General features: G+C 55.4%; 1 protein-coding gene across 1 annotated transcript in view; it reads right to left on the reverse strand.

Annotated features, from left to right (window-relative positions):
* Positions 1 to 219: 219 nt before the first annotated feature.
* The window catches only part of TNS3 (tensin 3), a 216,389-nt gene continuing 203,891 nt past the window's right edge, over positions 220 to 12,717 (reverse strand). The window contains exons 28-31 of the mRNA XM_047836463.1: positions 5,884 to 6,052; positions 4,321 to 4,389; positions 4,192 to 4,218; positions 220 to 2,719 (exon numbers count right to left, since the gene is read on the reverse strand). Coding sequence (XP_047692419.1) covers positions 2,575 to 2,719; positions 4,192 to 4,218; positions 4,321 to 4,389; positions 5,884 to 6,052 — 410 coding nt within the window. The 3' untranslated portion in view covers positions 220 to 2,574. The remainder of the gene's footprint in view (positions 2,720 to 4,191; positions 4,219 to 4,320; positions 4,390 to 5,883; positions 6,053 to 12,717) is intronic.

Consider the following 12,717-nt stretch of genomic DNA (forward strand, 5'->3'; position numbering starts at 1 on the left):
ATGTAGGTTTTCGAAGGTCTCTGGGCAGAAATCTTGAAATGCATTCCTAAAGGCAAAACATGTTAATTTATCATGGAATCCAAGGACCCACAAAAAAATCAGCTTCAAACTCCCGATTCAACACATGCAGACACACACGTGCACATGCCCACGCACACATAGACGGACGCGCACACGCACACTTTCATCCACGGCAAGAAGTGCCTGCCTCCCCGAGGCTTTGCCATGTTTATAATTTTATTATACTCTGAATAGAGATGATATTTGAGAAGCAGAGAAAATGACTATACAAAGGTTTATAGAACATTCATTTACATACTGGATATATTCTTTACAATGTAAGAAAAGTAAAAATACCCACTAATAGTAAGGCAGATAAGGAGACGTAAGGTCTAGGACGCCAGGGATACACGTGGAGACCCTTGAATTCGGTTTGACTTAATGTGGTTATAGGTTAGCACTGGAGGAATACAGCATACGGTTAACAAGCAGGTTAATAGGACCCTGGCTATGACACTGTGGGGGGGCAGGCCTCGTGACCTCCCCAGGACAGGACCCCTGTGCCTGCTGGTGCCCGGAGGCCAGGTGTCAGGGACAGCGTCTTCCGCGGAGTGACCCCTGGCCTGCGTGGGGGGGCGGGACAGGGCTCCCCGCGGTCTGAGCCCCCAGTTTGTGGATTCATCTTGTTCTGTGAAACGGGTGTGTAACAGGGAGAAATCTGTCATACCAGCTTGCCAGAACCCATGGAACTGGCTTCCCTTGGCTCCGGAGAGGGAGCGAACTTCCTGACGCCCTGACCCCTGCGAGAAGCCGCAGCTGGCCAGTCAGTTCAAAAAGCAAGCGGGTGTGGCTTCTGGAATGCTCCGGACAGGGACTGCACAGGAGGCCCCGATGCCTCGGTCATCTGATGGCCTGTGCTCCCAAATCCCACACCCACCCCTGCTCGGATTTCTGAACGAGCCCTCTTCCTTCATCGGAAGGACCTGGGACCCGGGCTGCCGTCTCTGGGTCAAACTGGGTAGAAGCCATCTCAGGCTCAGGTCCCTTTGGCCGAATTTCTGCCACGAAGGGAAAGCTGTGATGCCAGTGGCCTCTGCCAAGGACCGGGCCACCAGGGCTTCCGGGAGACACCCAAAGAGTCGGCGGAGAAGGTCCGCGAAGACCAAGGCAAACATTTGGCACAGAAATGAGGCACTTGTGATCGGTGCAGCTACTGGACCAGCCGGGGACCGTGTCCGCCTTCTCAGCGCCCACGGGGGCTCGAGCACTCGGGCTGCGTGTGGCCCCACGTCGGTCTCTGACCCGCTTAAAGCAGAGACCTCACGAGACACACTCCCACCCCCTCCTGTGTGGCTGCCAGCGACTCTGGGAGGCTCAAGAGCTGGTCTGGACTTTGTAGAGCCGGGCAGGGCGGGCAGCTCCCGGGGCCGAGAGGCGCCTTACACTGAAGACCAGGCCTTCCTTCCAGCTCCCGCTCTGGGGGATGCGCAGGGCCCTCGGCACGAACGGCACAGCTGGCTTGGTCTCCAAGGTGGTACAGAGCAACGGCCCTCAGCTCAAGAACAGGCTGGAAGGTCTGAGCCTCGTGCTGTTCCTCCTGTCTCTCCGCTCAGGACGCTAGAAACACAGGATCCCACGGGGGCCGCAGAGGCGGGACGAGTGGCCGGCAGCTCACAGAGGGGCGAGTCTAAACCCAAATGTGACCCACCCTCCGGAACCTTCCTCCCCAGAAGGGACGTCACCCGCAGCCCGGAAATGCAACGTCGACCATCAGGCTGCAGGCGGTCGAGGCTGTCGGGGCTGCGGCCCCCAATCACCTGTGCACCCACACGGGCTCAGCCCCGCGGCCCGCAGCGATGGGACCCGTCCCGTCCAGCAACAGGAAAGTGTCATCATAAATAATTTGGCATAAGCAGAATATAAATTACATGAAATGGCATTTCACGTCCCTCTTCTTTCTCCTCTCGCGGCCAGTGCGCCGCTCAGACTCGGCGTGTGAGCAGGAGGCTGAGGCCACCACCGCCCGCTGGGCCGAGGCTCTCTGACGTCATCGGGTGACCTCCCCGTCCTCACAGCCATCGCACTGTCCCCTCCCCAGAGTTCTGGAAGGGCCTGACCTGCACGAGCCTTCGTCAGACGTGCAAAGCCTTCTCGGTTAGCCAGCGTCTCTGTCGTGGAGGAGAGAGGTCTCCTCCCGGGGGCACGGGACGGACCGGGGCCCTCTGCACCGGCGATGGCCCCGCTGCTCACGCAGGGCCACAACCAAAGGGCCGGGCGCCCTCCTTCCCACAGACGCCGGCGTGCAAGGAACACGTTTCCTTACACGGCCCCTTCCAACGCGGTGGAGCCCAGGTGGGCGCTGCAGGTGCCCAACTGCCTCCACCCGGGAAGCACCTGGCAGCAGGAGTGTGTGGGGAGCAGTCTTCCAGGGGAGGCAGGAGAGGGCGGGCTGTGTCCTCAGATCTATAAAGCCGGAGAGGGATCCCCTTCCCCTCCTGGGGCTGCAGCGTCAGGCTCACCAGCTGCCACCCGGCAGACGCCCTGGCCCCCCTCCTGTCTCTGGCGGGAAGGGGCTCAGATCTTCTTAGGGGAGCCGATCATGACCTTTGACACAAAGTTGACGATGGCGCTGGCGGGCTGCTCCGGGTCATGCTCCGCAAATAAGTGGCACACGTTGTCTGTGGCGCTGCCCTGCTTCCGGGCCACAAAACCGAAGACTCTGCGAAAGGAAAGCCGAGGTCAGACTGCCAGCGTCCGTCTGCTTCCTCCCACACTGCAGCTACCGCGACCCGCCACTCATGCTGCCCCCTAGCCTGACACCTGCCCACACCTGCCCGTACCTGCTTGACACCTGTCCACACCTGCCCGACAACCTGTCCACACCTGCCCAAGAACCTGTCCATACCTGCCTGACACCTGTCTACACCTGCCTGACTACGTGCCCACACCTGCCTGACACCTGTCCACACTTGCCTGACTACCTGTCCACACCTGCCCGACAACCTGCCCACACCTGTCTGATATCTGTCTATACCTGTCCAATACCCATCCACACCTGCCCACCTCACAGGTCAAGCAGTTGTGTGGCTGGCCACTGCCCCGGTCCATTCCTGGCCAGAATCCTGCAGACTCTGGACGGGATGGGCTCCTGGGCCCCCGCCCAGCATGTGGACCCCGCCCAAGGGAGGGCTGGGGTCCTCGGGTACGGGGGCAAGTGGCTTGCTCTCTCCTCGATCAGGTTACGTGGGGGCACAGACCTCACGGGGCACCGGAGCGGTGAGGGGAGCGCTCACACCTCCAGGGGTCAGAGCTCCCCTCTCCAGCCCCCTACACCCCAGTCAAGACAACACGCTACCAAGGAGACTGCTTAGAAGCACAGCACATCTAATTATTTTTCTTAGAAGAATGGAACTGTTCTCTGGACAGGCTTCCGTGAGCCCTCAGCTGCCCATAGTGACTTCCATTGTCTGGTTCCCTGGCAAAGCCCCTTCTCCATCTTTGAAAAATGAAGGATTTTTCTGTTCCTGTTTAGCGGTTTCCAAGCGGGCTCGGCTCAAGTAACCCCGATGGCGTCGCACATTCCACGCAGGGACGAGTGCCGTCAGCCCCACGTGCCAGAGCGGGGCAGCCCAGGCCCCACCTGGGGTCTCCATGCGCTTTATCAGACCCCGAGACAAACATCACTGTGAGATGGGGACGCCAGAGCCAGACCTCTGTGATGTGACATTCCAGGCAATCAAATTCAGGTTACACCGAGGAAGCCGGCCTGGGGAGTGCACACAGCTCCGGAAAGTTCTGGGAGCGCCGTGCGGTTTCAGCCCGCCATCTGCGTCTGGGAAACACTGACCGCTGTGTGGTTCACGCTCACACACAGGCAGTCCTTCCTTCCACCCTGACCTTGACGTGCCCGCCGCGCACGCCGCTCTGAGCAGCCAAAAAGCCACGCAATCCGGTCCTTGCTACCCGACCACACATACAGGCCGAATGGAAGTGCTGTGCCTGCAGAGAAGAGCCTGCAGAAACGCAGACCCTGGGCAGGCCCTTCCCACGGAAAGGGATACTTTCAGTTTTGTTTACGGCACAACCCAAACCCGCTGGCGAGATTCAGTCATTTCCTGACGGAAACCCCATTTGCAAACCTGTAAGAGAATGTACTTTGGAGAAGGAAGGTGCGGCATCCCGGGACCTTACCTCGAGCAGGGGCCGTCTGTGATCCACCTTGCAGATTAAAAGAGGAGGAAGAGTTACGTTAGCCTCTTTATTAACTTAACGGGCAAAGGATGCTTAACGCATCGCTTCATACACACAGGGATTTCTTACTTCCTGTCCTGTGGATCCAGCGCGCAGAAAATCACACTGCTCACGGGGTAGTGCCTCCGGAAGAAGAGCCTGTGGGGACAGGGCGGAGGGGGACAGGGTCCCACCACCGGGTATCAGGGTGACGGTGATGCGTGGGGCAGCCCCCCCCCCCCAAAGGCGGTTTTATTACTGGTCAAAGAGCCCTGTGTACCACCATCAGAGGTGGACAGAGCGGGTGTGGGGGGAGCTGGCACTCGGCAAGAGGGAAGCTCTCAGCAGGGCAACCCTGTGCAAGTGCCAGCCGCGTGGAGGTCGGGACCGAGCCCGGGAGCCCTGGCACCCAGAGAGAGGGGCCAGTGAGCCTGGCCTTCCTGTTCTCAGCCCACGAACCACCCACCATCGCCAGCCATATTTCCTCGCTGGGGACAGGGCGTCGTCAAGGATGGGAACCCAACTCAGCTATGAGGATGCACCTGATGGCGCCAGGGGGAACTGTCACACTGGCTGCGGGGCGGGTGCCGAGGACGGGTCGGGCTGCACCGGGGAGGGTGGGTGCTAGGGGACCCATCCTGTGCCCCGTGAAGCTCCTGCCGTTCTTCTGCTCTTACTGTTGAGGACCCGGCTCTCTTGCTAACCACACCGGTCTGTTTCCGTAACAGGTAAACGGGAAGTGCATCTGAAATGCCTTCAATCCTGAGGTCAAAGGCTCCGCAGGGGTGGGGGAGGACCAGGCACTGTCTGTGCACCTGACTCCTCGGGCTGGGCTCTACACTGTTCCTGCTGGAACTCCTACTGCATGGAAACTACTCGGTGACAGCTCTGATGAAGGCCACTGAGATACTATCACCCGGATAATCAGACACCGTCTAGACACGTGAAGGTCATCACCTGTTATATAATGTCTGGATTATGATGAACGATTATTACTAGCGTGTGTTACTCTTACCCAGAACTAATCATTATTAGGTTACAATCATCTGGACGCTGAAATAGTATCTAGCAAGGTCACCTGAGCTCCGTGTCACCTGAGACGGGACGACCACCCATCACATGTACGGACACTGAGCAGACCGGGGGACTCTACCATGGTCCCCGGGTGTTTTTACAGAATCAACTTAAAAGATATTTGCGTTTAAACATTACACAGGCGGGGCGCCTGGGTGGCTCAGTTGGTTAAGTATCTGACTCTTGATTTCAGCTCAGGTCATGATCTCACGGTTCGTGGGTTCAAACCCCACATCCAGCTCTGTGCTGACAGTGTGGAGCCCGCTTGGGACTCTCTCTCTCTGCCCCTCCCCTGCTCGCTTGCGTGGTCTCCCTCTCATATAAACTTAAAAAAAATTTTTTTTAACTAAATAAAAATTATACACACGTGTGTGATACTCAAAGGTCCAAATCTCTCTCTCTTCTGACAATTTTACCACATCCTAAGAAGAAAACCTTTGGGCTGAATATCAGGGGGTTGCACGTGGCTCCTGGGAGGTGCGAAAGGACAGGGGAGCGCGGGGGTGACGGACGCATCCCCAGGGGCCGCGCAGGCTGGCGGGGGGGGGGTCTGGCCCTGGGGGTGCCCCGAGGACTCACTTCCTCTGGTTGTCAGTCAGGGTGATGCCCTGGGCGGACACCTTGAAGTGCACGACGGTGCACAAGGGAGGCGGCTCCTGGACCAGCGTGAGGCTCAGGGCCTTCTGGACGGCCTGGTGGCCAGTGAGGGACTCCGTCTCCACCGAGTTCAGGTACCAGACGTTGCAGGCTGCGAGACGCAACAGGGAGACGCTGTGTTAGTGTGACCCCTGCCAGGTGCCCCGGCGCAGAGCCCTTGGCCCCCGATCCCGAAGGCGTGGGGAGCGAGGGACCGGGGACACACCTGCCCTGAGGCCCCAACCCGGGAGTCTCCTGGCGTCGCCGGTGGGGCTGGGGTCCCCTCCCCAGCCTTAGTGTGGGCGTGAGTCCACAGATAAGCAAATGTGCCAGAGGGAGGCATTTGTGTGATCCGCATGGGCCAGGCCGGTCAGCCTGTCCTGCCCGTGCCACGTGCTGCCACGGGCTGGGGGCTTCTCTGCAGCAGCTTCTCTCAGGGGAAGCAAACTGCTGAGTGCAAGTGGGGCTTAGTAAACAGCCCGATGGCGCTGAGCCCGGATCCCTGCAGCTCATGCAGAAGCGGATGTTGGGCTTTGGGGGCACGTGGGAGGTCTGCATCACTCTGCCTGCCACCTGCTCCCTACAGGAGCCACGGCCTTGCCTGGCCGACCACCACCACCGTGTCCCCCGGAGCACAGCCGCCCACGCCCCCGCCGGCCGGACACCAGGGTACGTGTGAGTGCCCACAGCCGGCGAGCTGCTAGCCATCCGCTGCTTCCAGGCAAATGCTGCGAGCCACAGCTAATTCACAGCTAACTTTTAAAGTTTGGGAAGCTCTGGGCCTCAAAGCCTCAGTGCCTCGGTGAGACCCGGGTTTGCGCCAACAAGTTCACATGCCCTCGATCCCGGGGTGCCAGGTGCTACAAGCCTGCTGGCCAGGCTCTTTACCGACATAGAAGGGAAAAGCCACCCGAATCCAATCATCGGAGTCTCTGGAACAGGCCCAAGTGGAAAGGCCAAGAATGAAGGAAGCAGGTTCCAGAAAACCTCCCGGGTGGCGTCTTCTGCCGGAGCGTCCCCCACAAGGAGCCTCCGACAGGCTCAGTGGGGAGTTTCCCCCGAGACGCTAACTTTTCTCTGCAAAGTTCCCTGAAGCATCCGCTCACTCCCGCCCTCGCCAAGGGGAGCTGGAGACTTCACCCCTGTCGTGGCCAGACGTGCCCTGTGCCGTCAGCATCGTTCAGAGAGAAGTTTCCACCCCGAACACCAGTGTTTCCATTTCCCCGAGCTCCGCTGACGTTGCTCAGTCCTGAGGACACTCAGTGCGTGTCCGGCCGCGACAGACACTTCACAGACACCATCTCACCCAGTCTGCACCCTGTCCCAGGTGGAGGGGCATATGAGTCAGGACACTGCAGCCTGGAGGTGCCGGGAAGGTGCCAGAAACCTCGCAGCCCCTGGGTGTCCAAGCCCCCATGCCACCCCAGCTTCATGCTGGCCGCTGCAGCGCCTACCGAGAACCTACTGGGTACCAGGCAGGTTCCCTGAGAAATGATGGCCAATGTTCTGAAGGGTGAGCTGTGGACTTTACCGTGTGCGACTGTCCCCGGCCACAGATATGCCTGCAGACGACGCCCCGTGCTCGTCCCGACCGCAGATGCCCCTTTAGACGCCAGCACCTGCACCTGCACGTTCCCACCAGGAGGGGGTGATCAGGGGCAGGCGGAAACGGGAGACGCACCCCGCTGCTCCCTGCTGGCGGCCACCGTCCCCACCATCCCCAGGGGACCTGAAGCTGCCATCTGACCTTGAGAGCTTTACAGGTGCCATCTTGGGGCAGAGCGTGGGTCAACACAAAGTCCTCACAACTGCAGCCGCCCAGCGCTCGGCCCCTGTCACGCTCTGACCAGACGGACTTTTACGAAACGCGGGCGTGAACCAGGACTGTGCTGGCGGACGATAACCGGGCAGCATTTATCAGGAGGCTTGGAGAACAGGGCTGCACTCGCTGACCCAGAGGTCCCGCCTCTGAGAAGGCTTAGAAAGGAGGGCGACCAACCCGACCTTCTCACAACCAACGTGACAGGGGAGCGCAGGGGCCGCGGCTGACGCTGCGCTGTGGTTCGCAGGGAAGCCAGAAAGGGAGGAATTCTCAGCACAAGGAGAAGACGTTTTCTTTTCCTCCTTGGTTGTATCGAGACGAGAAGACAGATGCGAGCGGAGCCCTGGCGCGTAGCCACCTCCTGAGTTAGGTGCTCGAACCCTCGCGCCTCACGCCCTTGGCTCACGCAGTGATCGTACACCAGCTCTTTCTGGAAGCCGCACACACGGTAGAGGTTAATGGGGAAAGCGGACTAGAAACCACATCCGTGCTACGGTCAGGCATATAAAATAACACGCATGAGTGTGAGAGCGGGAGCTGGATGGGTGCCTGGAAAATTTACCATACTGTGACTTTCGGGGGGTGGACATTCTGCCTTTGATTTCATTCCTGTCACTGTGATGCGGTTCCAAAAAAAAAGAAAAAAGAAAATTCTGATCTAACTACAGTGAAATCCCACACAGCTGGCACGGCCTGGCTCTGAGCCAGGACAGGCTGCCACCAATCTCACCCCCGCTCCCTTGTGGCACCACAAATGGCCTTTTGATGAGGAGTCGGGGTTTGGGGAATCTGGGTCCCGAGGGCAGAGCCACATGGTCCTTCCTCAAAGCAGAAAAGGGAGGTTGCCCCTCCCGGGGACTGCTCTGCTGAGCCTGAGGGTCCCGGAGCCCCTGCCTTCCAGAAGACGAGGGGGTTTGTCCTGGGGGGACCCGGCCCCCGACCAGCGCTCCAGGTGGGGACGACCACGTGCAGTGGGGCCACACCCATCAGACCCCTAGGGATCAAAGCCTCAGGGACACACGGGTTCCCCCAGCCCGTTTCTGGGAATGTGGGTCCTAAGACAGCGATGCAAGATTCAGAAAAACAGACGTGATGCAGACAGCGCTGCCTGTACTGAGCAGCCAGAGAGAAGTCAAGCCAAGAAACAGCCAGACGAGCGACCGTGAGGAGCCGAACCACGAGATGGACCATTTTGCAGCCACTGAAAACGAGACCCACATCGTGTGCAAAATACAGCGACCTTCTTACGTGACGTGAAGAAAGGAAAAACATCCAGGGCGCGTGGGAAACTCACTTCCTCTCTCTCCAGTGTCTTCCCTTCCTTTAACTTACAGATCAGACTTCTTTTATAAAGAAAAGAAATGTTGTAACATGGCTAGTTTAAGAACACAACCTGACGTTTCTGGGAAATGTGCCAAAGGCCTGGTAACGCCTTCTCTGGACGGAACACGCAACCGCTGCTTTCCCAGCACCAGGGAAGAGTGCGGCCCAAACCCCAACAGTCATCGAGGCCAGAACAACCCACAGGGCCTGGGCCCAAAGGAGGAGAAGACGTGTGTGTCCTCGCTGGAGCCGCCCACTCCTGCTAACACTCTCTAGCGCGGCTTCCTCAGCTTGACGGGGAGGAGACTTGGAGAATTCGGGGAATTCGAGAACCACTGCCAGTTCTGAAGGTGGATTAGGACACACGCAAAATGTAAGAAAAATCAGGGGCGCCCGGGGGGGTCAGTCAATTAAGAGTCCGACTTCGGCTCAGGTCATGATCTCATGGTTCGTGAGTTTGAGCCCTGCCTCAGGCTCTGTGCCGAGGCACAGAGTGGATGTGCCTGTTTCAGATTCTGTGTCTCCCTCTCTCTCTCTGCCCCTCCCCTACTTGCTCTCCTTACTCTCAAAAATAAAATAAACATTTAAAAAACAAAATTTAAGAAAAAACACTAAATCCATTTCCTTGAAGTGATCGCCAGTGGGACAGTCTGACCGCCTTCTGGCCACAGTCGTCCCACACTGTGGGGCCTTGGGGAGCTCCCTGCTGGCTCTGTCCTCGCTCCGGCCACGGATCTGTGTCCTGATGCCACTCCCAGCCTTGTCGCCCAGGAAGTGAGCTGCGTGGAAATTTAACCGCCTCCATGTGTCTTAGAAACATGAGATTTTAAAAGGACATTGTGTAAACGCTCAGCTCAGATGCTCAGAGAAGACTCCAGGGTCCTGCCTCAAGTCCTAGGAACTGCCACCCTTCACAAAGGCAAACCAATGATAACTGCCGCATGTTACTGAACGAGATTATAAAGTGAACCTAAAAATGATACCCTGCAATAGAAGAAAAGGCTTTTGTTTTCTAAATATACATACACACACACACACACACATATGTATGTATGTATATATGTATATATACATGCACACACACATATATATATTTATTTATTTTGAGAGAGAAAGACAGTGCAAGGAAGATGGGCAGAGAGAGAAGGAGAGAAGAGAATCCCGAGCAGGGCTCAAACTCGTGAAGTGGTGAGATCGTGACCTGAGCCCAAACCAAGAGTCAAGAGGCTCAACCGACAGAGCCACGCAGGTGCCCCGAACAAAAAGCTTTAACATCTAAAAATAAGGGCGATTGTGGTTCCTAATTACGAGTAACTAATTCATTGATCCATTTATTAATTGCACATTTGTTGGGAAAATGTTTGATAACCATGATGCTTAAGGAGAAACTTGCCAGGCAGCTTGCCGTGAGATGATATAAAGCCAAGTGCACAGTCCAGAGGCGTGCGGGCTGGGGTGTAAACCTGAGCTGAGCACAAGCGGAGATGTCACAGCAGGGGGAAAAGGCCATTTCTCCCGGGCCAGGAAGAGCATTTTTCCGTGAAAGCACAGTGGCAGGCAAACAACAACCTTGTGGGTGACCACATTATAGTTCCCAAGGCAGTTTTCAATGTCAGATTCACTTGGTCTCTGCAGCCATGCTGTGGCAAGAGATAATTATCATTATACTAAGATCTGTGTGGCTGAGTGCATCACCGGAGGTCAAAACCCTGAGTGGCAGAGCCTGGACTTGAACCCAGGACTCACACAGCCACATTCCACATTTTTGGGGTTTCATGTTCTAACGCACTCGCTGTTTGGGGCAAACTCTGTCACCTTTGTTCTGGCCACACAAAACTTACCCCTCAAGGATAAGTCTGAAAAGAGTTCAACACAAAATCATTCGTTGTGAAACCAGAGAGATGAACTTTAGCTGAGCAAGAGGCAGAGAGACAGGGAGTTATCGCACAGAAGAATAATGCACGTTGTACAGAGGAAGAAAATAGCTGTATGTTTCACTGACCTCCATCACAGAGCCACAGTTGTAAGCTATTCTACAGATAAGAGGTGCAGAAAGGAGGTATTTCGAGCACAGGCCTCCACCAGACTCCGAAATTCCCTCCCCAACATTTCTGAAAGCAAACGCCCACCATGGATGAAAGGCCTCCTGTGGGGAACTGGGTTCCCTCACAGCTGCAGACCCACAGGAGTCCTGTGGCCTCAGCCTTGTCCACACTGGGGCCACTAGGGCTGCATCTAATGCTGCAACAGTGACCAGGGTGACAGAGTGTGGCAGGAAACAAGATTACTATACAAGTCAATCCCTTACCATCCACCAGCAGAGGACAATCACAATTTGGAACTAAAAGAACAAAACAATTTAGGTTAGCAGCTCCAAAAGCAGAATACCTAGATATAAATCCAATAAAATTATGTATAAGATCTATTTACGAGAAAAACTACAAAACTTTGAAAAAATAAACAATAACTGAATAAATGGAGAGATTCCACTTTATGAATAGGAGGGCTCAATTTTGTCAAGATGTCAATTCTTCCTAACTTGATCTCTAGATTCAATACAATTCCAATAAAGATCCCAGCAAGTTATTTTGTGGATATTGACAAACCAGTTCTGGAGTTTCTATGGAAGCAAAACACCAAGAAGAGCCAAAATAAGATCAAAGGAGAAGCACCGAGTTGGAAGACTGACAGTACCTGACTTCAAGATCTGTTAGAAAGCTGGAAGTCAAGGCTGTATCACTGGTAAAAGAACAGACAGAGAGATCAATGGAACACAACAGACAGCAGAGAAATAGACCCCCAACAATACAGTCAACTGATCTTTGACAAAAGAGCAAAGACAACGCCATGGAGCAAAGATGGTCTCTTCAACAGATGGTGCGGGAAGGACGTCCCCGTGCAAAACAGGGACTCTAGACAGAGACACCACCCCCCAACACTCAGAGTGGACCACAGACCTGAATGTAACATGTAAAACTAGAACTCTTCTGGAAGATCCCACAGGAGAAAATCAGGATCACCTTGGGTTTGGTCATAATTTTTTTAGATACAACACAAAAGGCACAACCCAAGAAATAAAGAAATGGTGAACTGGATTTCGTTAAAATTAAAAACTTCTGCTCTGCAAGAGACAGCATCAAGAGCATGAGAAGGTGAGCCACAGATGGGAGAAAATACTTGCAAAAGACATGTCCGATAAAGGACTGATCTCCAAAATATACAAAGAACTCTTACCAGTCAACAATAAGAAAACAACCAACCCGGGGTGCCTGGGTGGCTCAGTTGGTTAAGCATCTGACTTCGGCTCAGGTCATGATCTCATGGTTCGTGGGTTTGAGCCCCACGTTGGGCTCTGTACTGATGGTTCAGAGCCTGGAGCTGCTTCGGATTCTGTATCTCCCTCTCTCTCTGTGTCTCTCCCCCTATCGTGCTCTGTATTCTCTCTCTCTCTCAAAAATAAACATTAAAAACAACCAACCAACCCAACTAAAAAATGGACGAAACACCTTAACAGATCTCTTACCCAAGAAAGTATACAGATAGCAAAGATGAAGAGATGACCCCCGTCATGGGCCATCAGGGAAATGCAGGTGAAAACATGGCACCCCACTACACACCTATTAGAACGGCCA

This window comes from Prionailurus viverrinus, chromosome A2, assembly GCF_022837055.1.
Source record: "Prionailurus viverrinus isolate Anna chromosome A2, UM_Priviv_1.0, whole genome shotgun sequence".
In the NCBI taxonomy this organism is placed as follows: Eukaryota; Metazoa; Chordata; class Mammalia; order Carnivora; family Felidae; genus Prionailurus; species Prionailurus viverrinus.